The sequence below is a fragment of the Schistocerca piceifrons genome, chromosome 1 (assembly GCF_021461385.2).
Source record: "Schistocerca piceifrons isolate TAMUIC-IGC-003096 chromosome 1, iqSchPice1.1, whole genome shotgun sequence".
NCBI classification, from domain to species: domain Eukaryota; kingdom Metazoa; phylum Arthropoda; class Insecta; order Orthoptera; family Acrididae; genus Schistocerca; species Schistocerca piceifrons.
Window position 1 is genome coordinate 191868514 of NC_060138.1, and position 17829 is coordinate 191886342.

The following is a 17829-nucleotide window of genomic DNA, read 5'->3' on the forward strand; positions in this document are numbered from 1 at the left end:
ATTTGAGTGTTGTCCCACTCATACCACTATACTTAAGTTTATCTAGAAGAATTTCATGATTCACACAGTCAACAGCCTCTGAGAGACCACAAAAATCTCAAAGGGTGATGTTTGGTTATTCAGAGAATTTAGTGTATGATCAGTGAAAGCATATATAGCATTTTCTGTTGGAAATCCTTTCTGAAAATCAAATTGACATTTTGTTAGTATTTCATTTTTACAAATATGTGAAGTTACTCCTGAATACATTCATTTCTCAAGAATTTTGGATGAAGTTGTCAGAAGTGAGATTGGGCAGTAGTTGTTAGCATCAGACCTATCCCCTTTTCTATGGAATGGTTTAATGATAGCATATTTTAGTCTATCTGGAAAAATGCCCTGTTTCAGTGTGCTACAACATGTGGCTGAGAATCTTACTTATATGTTGGGAATAAGCTTTTAGTAATTTGTTGGAAATGCCATCAATTCCATACGAGCTTTTACTTTTGTGTGAATTTATTACTTTCCTAATTTCAGTAGGACAGATGGGTTGAATTTGAATTTTATCAAATTGCTTACATATAGCCACTTCCATTTTGCGTTTTCTAATGAATAGCTGCATCCTATTTTCTCTACAACATTTAAAAATGATTATTAAAAATATTTGCTACTTCTGACTTTTTGTCAACAAGCTTTTCTTTGAGTTTGATGGAAACACATTCTTCCTGTACTCTCGGTTGCCCTGTTTCCCTTTTAATAATATTCCAAATTGTTTTAACTTTATTATCAGAGGTGTTAATCTCAGACCTAAAGTACATATTTCTGAACTTTTTAATAACTTTTCTTAATACAGTGCAGTAGTTTTTTAATATTTGACTGTTTCTGGATCATTACTCCTTCTAGCTATAAGATACATTTTACTTTTCTGTTCTATCACTTGGGTAAGCCTGGCTTTTCAAATGGTTTCTTACAATTACATTTCACTGTTGTATTAGGGAAACTGTTATCAAATATACTCACAAAGGTATCATAAAATATGTTAAATTTTAAATTAGCATCAGGTGCCCTGTACACTTCATTCCAGTCTAATTGTTGCAAGCTTTCTCTAAAATTTGCACTTGTTAAATCATTAATTGTATGAACTATTTTGGAGGACTGTTTTGCATTACTGTATGGAGCTATGTCATATACTGCAACTAGCAATGTATCATGATCAGAAAGACAATTCTTAACAGGAAGACATTTTATTTGATTAAATTAATTTTTGTCTATAAATACATAATCTATCATGTCCTGCTTTCCTGTACACCTGAGTAGGATAATCAATGACTGATCATACTTTCCATGAGACTAAATCTTTCCAGAAAATCAACATTGAAATTCCCACAAACAATAATTTGCCGCTCTCTATCTGACAGACAGCACAACATAGAATCCAAGTTTTTCAGAAATAGCTGCAAATTTACCAATGGGGACCCATACACAACTACAGTTATAAAACTATCATTATTTAGTTTAAGCTCACAGGTACATGCTTCTATATGTTGCTCTACACAAATTTTTTTAGTTTCTAAATTTTTCACATTACGATAAATTTTAACATATATGGCACCTCCTCCTCTCTCCATAGTGTCTCTACTTACATATGTTGAAATAATAAACCATTAGGTTTATCACGAGTGAAAAGTGCTTGACTTGCAGTAGAATTGTTAGGTCGGGGCTTTGGTGTGATGGGTGCTGTAGTTTTTTCCATGTGGGTGACTGTAGTGGCATGGGAATAGGGGAAGTAAATGAGACTCATCAGTGGTTTTGTAGGATTTGTAGTAGAGACAGGAAGATACTAGAACAGGAGGGGAAAATTGCCGCCCTTCAGGCTGAGTTAGACAAGGCCAGGGGAGATCTTGACAGGTTAAGGAGGGAGAAGGGTAAAGAGAGGTGGGGAAGTGGCAACAGGCAACAGGAGGAACAGGCCTAGAACTTTGTCTGACAGCTTCATGGTGAATGTGGAAAATAGATTTGACCTGCTGCTTCAGTTAGAAGTTGGTGAGCCTCAAGCAGAAGTAAGTGTAGACAGGACACAACAAACTTTCAATAGGAAATTGAAAAAGAATGTACGAAAGTCATCGAAAAGGAAGAAAGTTTTGTTGTTAGGCAGTTCTCATGCCAGAGGTGTAGGCCAACTTCTGCAGGAGGAATTAGGACCAAAATACCAGGTCACAAATTTTTTTAAACCAAGTGCTAGTCTGGATCAGGTGACAGAGGATTTAGGTTCACTCTGTAAAGGATTTACCAGGGAAGACACCGTGGTTATTGTGGGAGGGCCAGGGAACAGTATCGACAGAGATCCTGGGTACAGTATAGAGTGTGACCTGGTAAAGATTGCGTCGGCATCGAGACACACCAGTGTTGAATTTGTATCTGTCCTGAGACACCATGACCGACCTCATTTGAACTCTTCTGTCAAGAGAGTTAATTTGGAGCTGGAACGGCTGCTTATGTCGGGTGCAGGGTCACACATTGGTGTGGTTCCTGTTGATTCTCTCAGTAGGTGGGATTATACTAGACATGGCATTCACCTCAACAGGAAGGGGAAGGATAAATTGGCTGGGGAAATAGCAGGAAAGTTAAAGGGGGGAGGTACTGTCATGAGTGGTAAAATACCAGTGGTTATAGGGTTCAGAAAAGACCCTTTTTAGGGTAGGGAGGACAGAAAGAAAGCAAATTTTAAGAGAGGTTAGAACTGAGACAAACCTTCAGTTTGAGAAAGAAACCAAAAAACATAATTCCAGCTTATTACATCAGCATAAACAGCTATTGGTTAAGAATTTTCAACAGTCAGCAGATATTACAACTCTACCAAATTTTAACTCAGTCAATGTGAAATGTCAGCTATCTTTATTGCATCAAAATATTCGAGGACTGAGAAATAAAATTAATGAATTAACTATCTGCATAGATGAATTAGAGTCTTCAAACCCAGCTGACATAATCTGCCTCTCTGAACATTATGTGACCACTGGTATAGAACTTTTAAGTGTTACAGGGTTTAGGTTAGCATCTCACTTTTGTAGATCAGAAATGGAGAAAGGAGGAGTTGCCACATTCATTAGGAACTGACATAAATTTAAGAACATAGACATTCATAAATTTTGCCTAGAACAGCATATGGAAGCATGTGCAACAGAATTAGAACTTCACAAAAAATCCTTCATAATATTAAGTGTATATCGAGCACCTGCAAGTAACCTTAATCTGTTTGTAAGCCACCTTGAAGCTGAACTGGCCCATTTAACAACCAAAAACAAAGAAATAGTGGTTGCTGGTGATTTCAATGTAGATTTCCTTACAGACTCTCCCAATAAGAACTTATTTGAGTTAGTAACACTATCATTCAACTTAATTCCCACTGTAAAGTTCCCCACTAGGGTAGCCACTTGCTCACAAACAGCCATTGATAATATCTTTATAGAAAAGTCCAATGAACAAAATTATATTACAAAACCAATAGGCAATGGCCTCTCAGACCATGACGTGCAGTTCCTTCTGTAAAATGTTAATACTGAACAGGATATAAAATCTGTTAAATCTGAGCTCAAGAGGGTAATCAATAAGCCAAAAATTGATTATTTTAGGACACTCCTCAGAGACATTCACTGGACTGATGTTAACAGCGCTCATGGCATGAATGAAAAATATAACACTTTTGCTAATAAAGGGCTTACCTTATTCGAACACTGTTTTCCCCCAAAACTTACCAAGGTTAGAGCAAAGTCTACAAAAAAGCCATGGATTACTCGAGGAATAGGGGTATCTTGTAAAACAAAAAGAAAACTGTATCTGATGCTATAGCACATTACAAGAAATACTGCAAAATATTAAAGACTGTAATATGGATGTCAAAGCAAATATATTACAAGGAAAAGATAGTCATATCAGATAACAAAATAAAGACAATATGGGATATAGTGAAGGAGGAGACTGGTAGAACCAGACATGAAGAGGAACAAATAGCATTAAGAGTAAATGATACATTGGTGACAGATGTGTATAGTGTTGCAGAACTTTTCAATAAACATTTTATAACTGTTACTGAAAGGATGGGGTTGTCAGGTTCGGTAGATGCTGCTATGGAATACCTCAGACCAGAAATTTCAAGCAACTTTCATAATAGGAATTTGACCCTCACTACCCCAACAGAAATAATGTCCATCATAAAATCTTTAAAATCAAAAACATCTAGAGGGTATGATGAAATATCAACAAAGTTAATTAAAGAATGTGATTCTGAGCTAAGTAACATATTAAGCTATCTGTGTAACCAGTCATTTATCAGTGGAATATTTCCTGAATGGCTGAAATACGCTGAAGTTAAGCCACTGTTTAAGAAGGGAGATAAAGAAATAGCATCAAATTTCCGTCCAGTTTCACTGTTGCCAGCATTCTCAAAAATTTTCGAAAAAGTAATGTACAGTTGGCTTTATAACCATCTTATCTCAAATAACATACTGTCAAAGTCACAGTTTGGATTTCTAAATGGTTCTGATATTGAGAACGCTATCTACACTTACAGTGAAAATGTGCTTAATTCATTAGACAAAAAATTGCAGGCAATTGGTATATTTTGTGATCTGCCAAAGGCATTTGACTGTGTAAATCACAATATCCTTTTAAGTAAATTAGAGTATTATAGAGTAACAGGAAATGCTGCAAAATGGTTCAAATCTTATATCTCTGGCAGGAAACAAAGAGTGTTATTAGGAAAGAGACATGTATCAAGCTATCAGGCATCATCCAACTGGGAACTAATTACATGTGGGGTCCCACAAGGTTCCATTTTGGGGCCCTTACTTTTTCTTGTGTATATCAATGACCTTTCATCAATAACACTACCAGATGCCAAGTTCGTCTTGTTTGCTGATGATACAAACATTGCAATAAACAGCAAATCAAGTGTAGTCTTAGAAAGATCAGCTAATAAAATATTTGTGGACATTAATCACTGGTTCCTAGCCAATTCTTTGTCACTAAACTTTGAAAAAACACACCACATGCAGTTCAGAACTTGTAACGGGCATCCCATGAGTATATGTCTAACATACGATGACAAGAAGATAGAAGAAGTGGACAGTGTTAAATTCTTGGGATTACAGCTTGATAATAAATTCAACTGGGAGGAGCACACCACAGAACTGCTGAAGTGTCTTAACAAATCTCTGTTTGCAATGCGAATTTTGTCAGACATAGAGGATATAAAAATGAAAAAGCTGGCATACTATGCTTACTTTCATTCCATAATGTCATATGGGATTATTTTTTGGGGTAATTCATCAAGCCAAGCTAAAGTTTTCCGGGCACAAAAACGTGCAGTAAGAGTTATATGTGGTGTGAACTCAAGAACATCCTGCAGAAGCCTGTTTAGGGAATTAGGGATACTAACTATTGCTTCCCAATATATTTATTCCTTAATGAAATTTGTCATTAAAAATATATCACTTTTTCAAACCAACAGCTCAATTCATGGAATCAATACTAGAAATAAGAATAATCTTCACAAGGATTTAAAGTCACTTAGTCTTGTACAAAAAGGTGTGCATTATTCAGGAACACACATTTTCAATAACTTGCCAGCAGCCATAAAAAGCTTAACAACCAATGAAATTCAGTTTAAGAGAAGCCTAAAGGATTTATTGGTGGCCAACTCCTTCTGTGTTCATTGTAAATGTGTGTGTGTAAGTACAACCTAACTTCTGCACCATTTCAGTGCAGTAATGTGTTCATTGTAAATAAGTATTATAGTAGTTGTATTACATGTTTATTACCTTATAAGTAAATAAAAAACTTTTTTATTTTAAATTCAGTGCATTAGTATTTGTAAAATGACTTTCATATAGTGTTCATTAAAAATGATGATCATTCCACTTGGGACCTGTCGAATGGTACATTAGCTTATTTGTTTTAGTTGTAAATATGTGTCATGTATTGTTGTTTTTCTGACATGTTCCACATCCTGGAGGACCTCCTCACTATGGATCAATTGGAATGAAAGTAAATCTAATCTAATCTAATCTAAAGCTTATATTCACGTATATTTACCATTTCCATATCTGTGACTATATGGTGTTCAGACAGGCATAGTACATCTATTCCACCCTCAGTTTGAAAATCTTCTATTTGGCTGCTTTGCCTTTGTATAGTAACAGAGATTAATTTTCAGTGAAACAAGAGGCTATGACAGCATACTTTTTTCCTGCAGATTATAAACTAAGTTCCAGATATTGTTTAATTTAGAACTGAGATGACTGGATCACATATTTCATTGTTGCAGAACTGTAATAATCTTTCCAGGTGCTGCAGCTTTAAAATGGAATTGCTGTTGTCAACGAGGGAGGAGACATATTTTGGTTGTGTGAACAATGTAACTGCAGTTCAGGTAGCTACATTACGCTTTGCAAAATTATAAGTGACGTAAAAAATATATATATATTTCTTCACTTATTCCCAATTGCTGCTGTTCTAAACTGCCCTTGTCTCGCTATCTATTAGTTCTTCCAAATAAAATAGTCATTAATTTGTCATCCAGAAAGGGCCTTAGATCTGTGAATCATCATCTTCTGTCACTTGAAAATGCATAGTCAAGAGGCCCAGTAGACAAAAAGTGAGGTTTACGGCAGATTTGTATATGTCAAGTGCACATCACTATGGAACATGAGACAAATCCAATGATCTTTTGAAGACGAAGATAAAATCATTAACAGGAGAGACTGATGGCTCACTTTCTGATTACAGTTTTTCTTTCATTTCCAGCAGAATCACTGTCACTCTCAATTTTAATCCCACCAGCTGTATCAATGGATCAACTGATATAATTATGCATATGTCTAGCAAGGTTGAAAGTTGTAGCATGGAAGGATTCATCTGCTGGCACCAGCAGTGGCAGATTTAAGGGCTAGCATGGACTGCCACAATCTCACTTGTCATAACCAGCCAAAGTTTACAGCAAGTTCTTCGGTGTACCTATTGATGATGACCCTGCAATATGTGGTTTTCTCCTGGACTGTGATTTGGACTTCATTGTTACATACTGTTGTGGCTTGTTTGGCACAAGGACTTTCTTGTCTGCCTAATGCAGACACTGAATAAAGCAATAGCATATGGGCATAATAAACTTCCAGAGTGTTGTATTAGTAAAGTGATATCCACCTCCATAACTTCACTGTTGTGTATATCCAGAAGAACTACCCCATTTTTGTGATTTATTTGTACATAATATGTATTTCATAGAATCTGTTTTGTTGGAGAAAAAACTTATAACAGTGGCAATGGAGATTTTTTGAAACTGCTGTCCACTTTGTGCTGGAATAGGACTTGTCAGGCTATATTCCTGAGTGTTTCAACCACAATGGATAAGCAGTTTTCAATCGCCGGATATAACAGCACAAAAGCAGCACAATCTCGTACAGATGCTGATGGATGAGGCACATCTACAAATTCTTCTCAACAACCCCATTTTCCAGCTGTTCAATGAAACTCATGATGACTCAGGGGTGTATCATAATCATTTAGCACTTCATTTTTAGAAAAGTGATAGTAAGTGCCCCGCATGAAAGCAAGCCTTTCTACTATCTACAAACTCACAGTTCTATTATCTTGTGCAAAAACTTGTCTCCTCAGCCTCAGCCAGCTATGCTGCCCCTCACCACTATTCCCTCACTTTTATGTGAAGATTTTCCAACAAAAATACATGTGGTGACCATTTGTTAGAGTTCCTTCAACATCATAAGGCAACATCAGACAGCTATGAATCACGGATCACATGAATAAATAATGCAATTTAATGAGTTCCTATTGAGTATCATATGCAGAATCATTAACATGTGATGCAAGGGTAAGTGTCCTTGTGGACTATCATATGAAGAATCATTAATATGTGACATGGTGATTACATTAGCACTATACAGTGCATGCTGAAGTGTTACGACAGTCAGATCCTTTTTTAGCTGAAGTTTTTTGTATTGCTAGAACTTTTGAGATTTCTCAAGCAATTTCCATGGACTGTCAAACACCAGAACTGTGATCTCAACTGGCAAATGCAGTGTGGCCTAATCCAGCTGATGATGGAACTGCAAAAAATGTCCAGTAGTGCAGCTGGCAGCGGAGTGGCTCCCACTTGGCTTGACAGGATACAAAAAGAGTACCATACCATTTTTTTCTGCCAGGCTTTGGCACAATTTTTGCAAACTGCCCAGCTGTCCTAATTGTTTTTCTATACATCTTACATTTAGTTACCCACATTATAATGATTTCTGTCAACAGAGTTTTTACCAGAGTTACACAGCAGATATCTGTTAGAGCCAGCTGTGCCTGTCAGCAGTAGAGAGCACCATGCAGTCTTACACTGTCGGCAATTCACGGTATTCCCAATTTATTCCTTTTTGATACAGTGGTCTTTGTCTCAATTATGAATCAGCTTACATATCACCGATTACAGTCTCCACCCTTAAAATCCATAGCAGCTAAACTGTGGGCTTACATTCATCATGAAGTTCCAATACTAGGACAGATACTTCAGGAACAAGCAAGTAACCAGAATCCTTACTTTCTTTGCTGCATCAGAATCCTCAGTCGAAAATATTTTTGGCTTGAGTGCTTATAAAGCCTTTGGGTTTTCTAACAAACACTCAGTCCAAGCAATTCAGAGTACCATTCCATGTGCTGAAATGGAGTCTCTGTGTCTTCAGTACCCTCCCTTGTTTTCTCCAAGCCTAGGAAGGGCTTATAATTTTTTGCCCATGTAACACTAAAAGTATCAGCAGTATTGAACATTTGGAAATAAGATGGTTAAAATCCATAGATTTAGGTTTTCTATGTGTTCGCTAAATCACTCCTGACAAATGCAGAGATGGTTTATTTTAAAGGACAGTTTCCTTCCTCATCATTGAACACTTCGAGATTGTGCTCGATCTCTAGTGACCTCATAGTCAATGCGAAGTTAAACCCTAATCTCACTTCCTTCTTCCACTATTGAAATCTTTCAAATCCCATCTGACACTTTTAACCTTGCAGATGAGGCTAAACAAGAGCCAGATCAGTTAGAGGAATTATAAGTATTGTGCACAATACCCTACAGCAGATAGGCATCAACATCAGTTGTTGTTTGCAAACCAGGCGGTGAATTATGCTTTTATGGAGACTTCAAAAATATGTTATGCGCTCAGTTGATTGTGGACTTAGATCCTCTTCTGCATCATGACGATCTGTTTTCAGACTTGATAGGAGGTCAGTGTCTTTCTTAAGAGGGATCTTTCAAAAGCTTCTTTTCAACTTCCTTTGGATGCTGCTTCCAAAGCCATTCTCCTTAGGGTCTCTATCAAAATAACACAGTGCCTTTCAGTGTTGCTTGTGCACCAGCAATCTTTCAGAAATTTTTAGAACCAGTTACGGCCAATATTCCACAGTGTGTCAATTATGTAGACGACAATAGTGATCACATGAATGACTCAGGAGGGGCCTATATTCAATCTCTGGCAATTTTTATATCCTGTTACAAGTTGGATTAAAGAGTAACTTGTTGAAATTCCCCTCGCTTCAGTCTTTCAAAGCCAAAGTTGTCTGAACAGACATCTCAAATGTTACAATGATAAGATCTTTTCTTATCAGATTAGCAGTATTCCACTCATTATTGTACACTGGCCCAGAACATGAATGCAGATGTGTTGCCACAGTTCTCTATGAGGAATCTGACAGACAAGAGACTGCTTTCTCATTGATTCACAATCAGAACACTCAATGGAAGAGATCCATCACTTCCAGTAATGTTGCTGCAGTCACACCAAAGGATCAACACTCAAGACAAGTTTACCAGTCCATACAAACCAGATGGCCACAGGCCCTTCCTTCAGCAGCCTCTGTGGAACTTCCTTGTTTCCTTTCATGACACAAGGCCTGTCATCTCTTGAAAGGTTGAATCAAGATGACCGTCAATATTGAATGGTGAATCTGGAGGTTCTGCACTCATCTATATCGAGACTCTTGCACCAGTCCCCAATGGGACATTTCTGAATGAAGAAACTGGTCTGTGCAACATCCGTATTGCTCATGGTTTGATAAGGATATTGTGCATGTAGCTCAACACTGCCATGTTTCTCTGATGCAGCAACCAGCAATGTCCTGAGCCTACCAACTGTGGCCTATGCCTACCCAGCTTTGGGATCACGTGCGTGTGGATTTTGTAGTCCATACCATGGGGCCATGTGGTTAATTTTAACAGATGAGTATTCACATTTTCCATTATGTCATCAAAATGGAAGAGCATGATGAAGAATACAGCTACAGCCCTGGCCACTGCATTTTGTATTGAAGGAGCTTCACAAGTGCTCATTAAGGATAATGGACCATAGTTTGCATCTGCTGGTTTTTAAATGTTTTGCTCATGGAATGGACTCAAGTATATTATTTTACATCTATTTCACCCTGCCTCTAATGGCATGGGTGAATATTTTATGCGAACAGTTAAAATGTAGATGGAAAAGTTCTTGACATCCAGGCTTATCGATTCTGTGCTGCTTTCTTTTTTATCCTCTTACTGTGCAACATCAAACTACATCTACATGTACATTATGCTCTGCAAGCCACCTAATGGTGTGTGATGGAGGGTACTTCTGGTACCACTAGCTGATCTCCCCTCCCCCCCCCCCCCCCTCCCCCTTCCTGTTTCACTTGCGAATGGTGTGTTGGAAGAATGACTGTCTGTAAGTCTCTGCATTGGCTCAAATTCCTTGAATTTTCTACTCTTGGTCATTATGCAAGATGTATGTGCGAGGAAGTAATATATTGTCCAACTCTTCCCAGAAAGTGCTCTATCTAAATTTCAATAGTAAACTTTTGTGTGATGCAAAACACCTCTCTTGTAATGCATGCAATGAAATTTGTTGAGCATCTCTGTAATGCTCTCACATTGACTAAAGGATCCTATGATGAAATGCACTGCTCTTCACTGGATCTTCTCTCTCTCTCTCTCTTCTATCAATCCTACCTGGTAAGGATCCAATATTGATGAACAATACTTAATTATTGACCAAACAAGTGCCTAATAAGCCACTTCCTTCATGGACAAGTTACAATTCTTTAAGATTTTTCCTAAGAATTTCTGTCTGGCATCTGCTTTTCCTACTACTTTCTTTATATGGTCATTCCACTTAAGGTTGCCCTGGATAGTTACGGTATGTACTGTTTCCAGCAGTCTGTCATCGACAGTGTAGTTGCACAGTAGCGGATTTCTTTTGATATGCATGTGCAGTTGTTACATTTATTTACATTCAGGGTCAACTGTAAAAGCCTGCACCGTTCATCAATCCTATGCAGGTCTTTCTGCAAATCGATTCTGTCTGCTGCCATCACTACATCTACATCTACACTCTGCAAACCACCGTGAAATGCATAATGTCCCACTCTACCACTTTAAAGCAAGTTGCCCATCCTTGCACCACTTTGAAATCGTACCACAATCTCACTGAATAGTTATGTAGATTTTTTCATACAGTACTTAATAATAAATAACTGCTTCATCTGCAAAAATCTGAGGTTACTATTGACATTGTCTTGAATGCCATTAATATACAGTATGAATAGCGAGGGTCTCAACACACTTCCCTGGGGCACACCTCAAGTTACTTCTGCATCTGATAATGAATCTTCATCCCAGATGTGGTATGAATGCGTTCCCCCCTACCAAAAAGTCCTCAATCCATTCACAAATTTCACTTGATACAGCATATGATTGTACTTTTGACAATAAGCACAGGTGTGGTACTGCTACTTTGTTATAGGCAACCGCATAATCTGCAAACAGTCTTGAAGAGCACCTAACACCTTCTACTACATCATTTATACACATTATAAACAGTAATTGCCATAGCAAAATTCAGAAATCACCTTTACTTTTGACAACTTTTTTCCCATTAAGAGTGACATGTTGAGTTTTATCTGCCAGGAAGTCTTGAATCCAGTCATGAATCTGGTCCGATACTCAATAAGCTCGTATTTTTTTCATTAAATGGCAGTGTAGAACAGTGTTAAATGCCCCCCCCCCCCCCCCCCCCGCCCCCCCAGTCAAGCAACACAGCACCAAACTGAGCACTGCTATGGGTCTCATGGACAAACAGAGTGAGCTGAGTTTTGCAAGATCTCTGTTTGTGGTATCCATACTGATTTTTATAGAGGAGATTTTCATTCTCAAAAAACGTCATAATTCTTGAGCATGAAACATGCTCCATAATTCTACAAGAGATTAATATCACAAATATAGGTCTATAACCGTGTGCATCTGTCCTATGGCCCTTCTTGAAAATGGAAACGACCTGCACTTTTTTTCCAATCACTTGGTACTTTTCATTGCTCCAGCAATTTACAATGAACTGCTGCTAGAAAAGGAGCAAGTTCTTTTGCATAAATTTTGTACAGTCCTACAGGTATCTCATCTAGCCCTGGTGTCTTTCCAATACTAAGTGACTATAGTTGCTTTTCTGTTCCATGACCAATTATATCTATATCTGCCATTTTCACAATTGTATGGCGATTGAAAAGAGGGAATGCATAATGATCTTCTGCGATGAAACAATTTTGGAATACCAAATTCGGTATTTTGGCCTTCTCAATGTTATCTTCTGTTTAGGTGCCAGTATGGTCATTGAGTGGATGAATAGGTGATTTCAAATTGGTTACTGATTTTACATAAGACCAAAACATCTTATGGTATTTATTCAGATCGGTTGACAAAATTTTGTATGAGAACCCAGTCTTTCACAATGTCATGTTGTATAAAATATTTTCGGGCTTCTTGCCACATCAATCCAGAGTAAAACCTCGAGCTTTCAATGATTTCCACCTAGCATGTAGTGTTCTTAGGAGGTCAGCAGATGGGTCTGATACCTCTGTGCCAGAGGGGGTTACAGGAGTGCAGGATATATTGCAGGGACAGTTCTCACCTGGGCAATTGAAGAAAACTGGTGTTGGCAGGAAGGATCCAAATGGCACAGGCTGTGAAGCAATCACTGAAGTGAGGCACATTGTGCTGAACAGCAACTTCAGCAACTGTGTGGTTCAGCTGTCTCTTGGCCACAGTTTGGTGGTGGCCTTTCATGAGGACAGAAGCTTGTTAGTTGTCATGCCCATGTACAAAATAGAACAGTGTTTGGAGCTTAGTTTGTAAATCACATTGCTGTAAATCACATGGTTGCTCTCACAGGTAGCCCAGCCTTTGATAGGAAAGGAGACACCTGTGACAGAACTGGAGTAGGTGCGAGGGGGTGAATGTATGGGACAAGCCTTGCATCTAGATCTGTTGCAGGGATTTGAGCCATGAAGCAAAGGGTTTGGAGCATGGATGGAGTAGCGATGGCCAAGGATATTGTGTAAGCTCATGGGTGCAGAATGCCTTTGTGGGTGGGATGAGGAGGACATTGGATAGGATATTCTTCATTTCAGGGCACAGCAAGAGATATTCGAAACTCCAGTAAAGAATGTCATTCAGTTGCTTCAGTCTTGGGTGGTACTGAGTTATCAGAATAGTGCTTCTTTATGGTCCTTTGTGGTATGTGACTGGAGAGACAAGGCACGTGAAATCTGTTTTCTGAACTATGCAGATGGAAACTCTCCTTACAACATATCCTTCATTTCCACAGCCCCCCAGCCTCAACATCTGCTAGTCCCTGTCCTCCCCCTATCCATCTCTTTCTTACTCAGACTTCAGCTAAATACATGGCTTCTATCACACCAATTCACCTATAGTGTTTTTCCATTCCTTACCCCTCCCCAAGCATCATGACTCTGCACCTCGCAGCCCATTCTGTCGCATTACCTCCTAGAATACTCCTACAAGTAGCACAACATCTTGGCCCATCCCTGACCTGCTATTCCTCCCACACCCACCTCATGTATCACCCTCCTTACTCCCACCACTCGCCCCATATTGCTGCACATATCACATAGTCAGATGCAGGCCCAGTCCACAGTTGGGCCCCAGCATCAGCACCTGTCTACAACTCAACATCTCCTCTATGCTCTGAGTAGCAATCTATTCTTTTCATGTAGTTGTTATTCCATCCTGGACTTTCCATTGTTTAAATATTTCATCACATTATAATAGGAAAATAAAATCCTGCATTTATACATCATGAAAGGTATGAAATGCATTTCAGAACATCTGTAATGACTTCAAGGTTGATGTAATATTTAACTACAACACAGTTTCTTCCTATTAGTACAAAACACTCAGATACAGAATTTTTACCTTTCTTTTGTGTTGAACATACCTGTGCTGGAGAAACTTCACTGCTAAGTACAGTACCAGTATTATCAACTTTGTGTGTGATGGGCTCTATTGCCACAACAGACTGAAAGTGCCCATCTTTTCTCAAAAAATTAGCTGAAAAATATGAAGTAGAGGCTCAATATCTAATAAAAATGAGGAAAGATAACTGTTGTAGTAATTTTATAATTTTATTCATTAAAATGTAGACAACATTTGTATGTAATTACATTATATTCACATACCTGTATTATATGTTGGTGATCTCATCCCAGTTATATGGTGTGCAGAATCTTCTTTAAGATCCCAAAGACAGATGGTCCCATCAGATAAACCAGCCACAACCACATGTGCACGACTGTCAAAGCAGGTGGCTGACACAGTGCCAGGGCATGAAAGCACCATGAATGGTTTTTGATGGTTCCAAGAGACTCCATACACATAACTTGCTGACCTATATTAAATTTCATGAAATACAGTAATGTCATCTGAATAATTAGTAACTACAATAATAACTAAACTACAGCCTGAAATAGAAATGCCTGATTTCCTACAGTTTCCTTTAACACCTATTACATTTGCTTAGTAATGAAATAATTTCCAATGAGAAAGGTTTGCCTGAAAATAATGTGTATCTCCAGATGCTGTACATGACTGGCTGATCACAGAAGAAAAGGATTCAGATGAGATCAACATGCAAGAAATTCATATGAGTTGTCCAGAAGGCAATTTAGAAAGACTCTCACGGAGCACTTAACTATTAAGCACTTTTACTCATTCTTTGTCATCTAAGATGGGTGAACATGTCTATCAGGTAATCTTGTGCACCTGCAACTGATACAAATTTAGTTGCATTTTGCTCACCAAAGCTACTAAATGATAAGAATTTCATGGGGCTCCTTCTTTAAATGGAATTCATTTGCCTGGAGTTTGTCAATCCTGAGCATGAGGAAGGAAATCTCCAATATTTCTGACTGGTTAACTCCGCTGCACACATGGAACGGACACCCTTATGGTATACAAAGAGTTATAGCTGCTACAAAAATTTCTACAGTGACAGTACATCAAGTACTCTAGGTTTGTGACCAGGATCTTAACAATGTTACATGTTCAAACCTATGAGACCCTTGGTTTAAATTGTACAGTCTATGAAACTATAACAATGAAGGTACTTTTCTGTGCTATATGATATTTTGCGAATAGGATGCTCTTTTTAATGATACTAAATATAAAAATTGAAGAAGTTTTATTATAAACTGTAGCAATACACAGTAGGAAACAGCTAGCTTACAGAAACAAAAATCCAAACATTTAAGCACAAGCTGGAGCCAATTCCATTCAAGTTAATCAGGATTTGTGACTATGTTATGATTTGAAATAAAATTCAATGTGCCAGATAATATTACTGGCAAGTTTCATGAAGGTGATTAATTGGTGTTATGTTATTCTAGTTCTATGCACAGAGTTGGGAAAACAAACCTCATAATGAGGTTGCAGCAGGGTGGGAGACATCAAATAACCACAGGTTGGAAATGCGCCATTGTGGAGCTACAGCCTTAAAAGAACCAATGAATGATGAATGTGTGGAAATGCGTATTTAAATTAACTTGCACCAACTAATACCTTTTATGCTAAGGAGCACAGCTGTTAGTTAAATCAGCTGAATTTCAGCTGAACAGTCAAAGATGACAAACTTTAAATTCCGATTCATGGTTGGTTATGTTAGACAAAAATTTTCTGTGGTGTTTAATGGCTACAGCTTGACTATTAAATCAGTTATGCTAAAAGTACCATAATTCCATTAATTTGCTAAGGTAATTAGCTGAACTGCACAAACAGTATGTCAGTAAGATAGTCAACATATGATACAGTAAGTCGCAGTGTTACTAATAATGAAATCTAGAGGCTGTTTGTTTTAATTTTTGCTACTGTTCAGGGGGCATGATGAACATCTACTCTCACAAGTACAGAAGACCAGGAAATGTGAACTACAACACTGACGAAAAACAAAAAGAAATTAAATTTTAAAAGTTTTTTTTCTCAATTAACTATTTTTGTAGCAAATACGTGAAATTCCTCCTCTGTCACTACACAGCTGACATCACTGAAAAAATGACTGGTATACCCTGTCAAAAATTCCTGGTGTATTGCAAATTATTTTCATAGCCTAAAAATTTTTGAAAGCAATTCTTTAGAGATATTTATTGGTATCTGGTAGATGCAGTCTTTTCACACAAAGAAGTCTAGTGGTTTTTAATTTGGCAGTCTGGGAAGCTACTATCAGGAACCTGCACACTCCATCTACCTGCAACCAAACACTTCATTCATCTTTTGCTGAGTAGAAGACAGTAGAGCAGTATCCTATTGGAAGAGCATCCTTTTGCTTATGCGGAGAGGAATAGCTCTAGCAAATAGGTGACAGGGCCATCATGGAAGCCCTCATGGTGGTGGAGTGATTAGATTTGATACCATGCTTATGGAAATATATAATTTTAAGTTTACTGGCTACCATGCCAAAGTTAGTGAAAGATAAACACTGTTCTGTTTTCATGTTTCCTGACAATGTGTGATGGGTTGTACTGCTGCAAAAGAGTGAAAGTGTTCTTTTCTCAAAAAGTTAGATGAATAATAAAAATGAGGGAAGATAACTGATGCAGTAATTTTATTTATTAAAGAGCACAAAATATTTGTATGGAATTACAATGCATTAACATACCACTATTATATGTTACAACATATATTATTACTAGTACTTCTGGTGCAATGTTTACAACCACAACAGATGGGGCATCTCTGCGATCTCTGCCAGCCTACTGTCCTACAATTGGTGGCAGTCAGAGCAGTGAAAGTTTTTATATGTCACCAGGGTTAATGATGAATGACTATTTTGAAACTGTTATGGGCACTCTTAATTTTTCCCTTGACAGTGACTGGCTGCCTAAAGAGTTGACTGGATTTCCTGAACTGTACAATAATACTGACAGTTAAGTAGTCTCAGTATAATTAGGTACTTGCTATGCTTTGAATTTTTTGTTATTTCAATACTGTTAATAACTTTTTATGTAAGGAAAACATGAAATAATCACTCCTAATCATAATTTTGTTGCACCTTTTTTCCCTATTTCTCTTATGTCTTTAATGCCATATTTAGTTTTCCCTCTCTTTGAAATCTACTGCTGAATATTTGGGTTTTGGCCGGAAAGAGATTCTCAAGAAAGAAATATACAAAATTTCCCTCAGCATTTTGGTATTTAAAAAATAGTAATACAGGCAAAAAACAACTGTAACTTTGGCGGTGGAGGAAAGCTTGTGTGTTGGGAGAGGAGGGGGGTAAAAATTGTAGAGGAAGACCAAGTTTTCAATACAGTCAGCAGGTTCAAATGGATGTAGGCTGCAGTAGTTATTCGGAGATGAAGAGGCTTACACAGGATAGACTAGCATGGAGAGCTGCATCAAACCAGTCTTCAGACTGAATATCTTAATAACAGCAGGACGAGAGGCAGATATGTTGCACTGAATATCAAGAAGGCAGTAACGTAAAAGAG

General features: G+C 37.8%; 1 protein-coding gene across 2 annotated transcripts in view; it reads right to left on the reverse strand.

The window, feature by feature from the left end:
- The window catches only part of LOC124788213 (cytoplasmic dynein 2 intermediate chain 1), a 176430-nt gene that overhangs the window by 78520 nt on the left and 80081 nt on the right, over nt 1–17829 (reverse strand). For both annotated transcript variants that reach the window (XM_047255396.1, XM_047255404.1), the window contains exons 12-13: nt 14530–14738; nt 14289–14401 (exon numbers count right to left, since the gene is read on the reverse strand). In XM_047255396.1, the coding sequence (XP_047111352.1) occupies nt 14289–14401; nt 14530–14738 (322 nt within the window). The remainder of the gene's footprint in view (nt 1–14288; nt 14402–14529; nt 14739–17829) is intronic.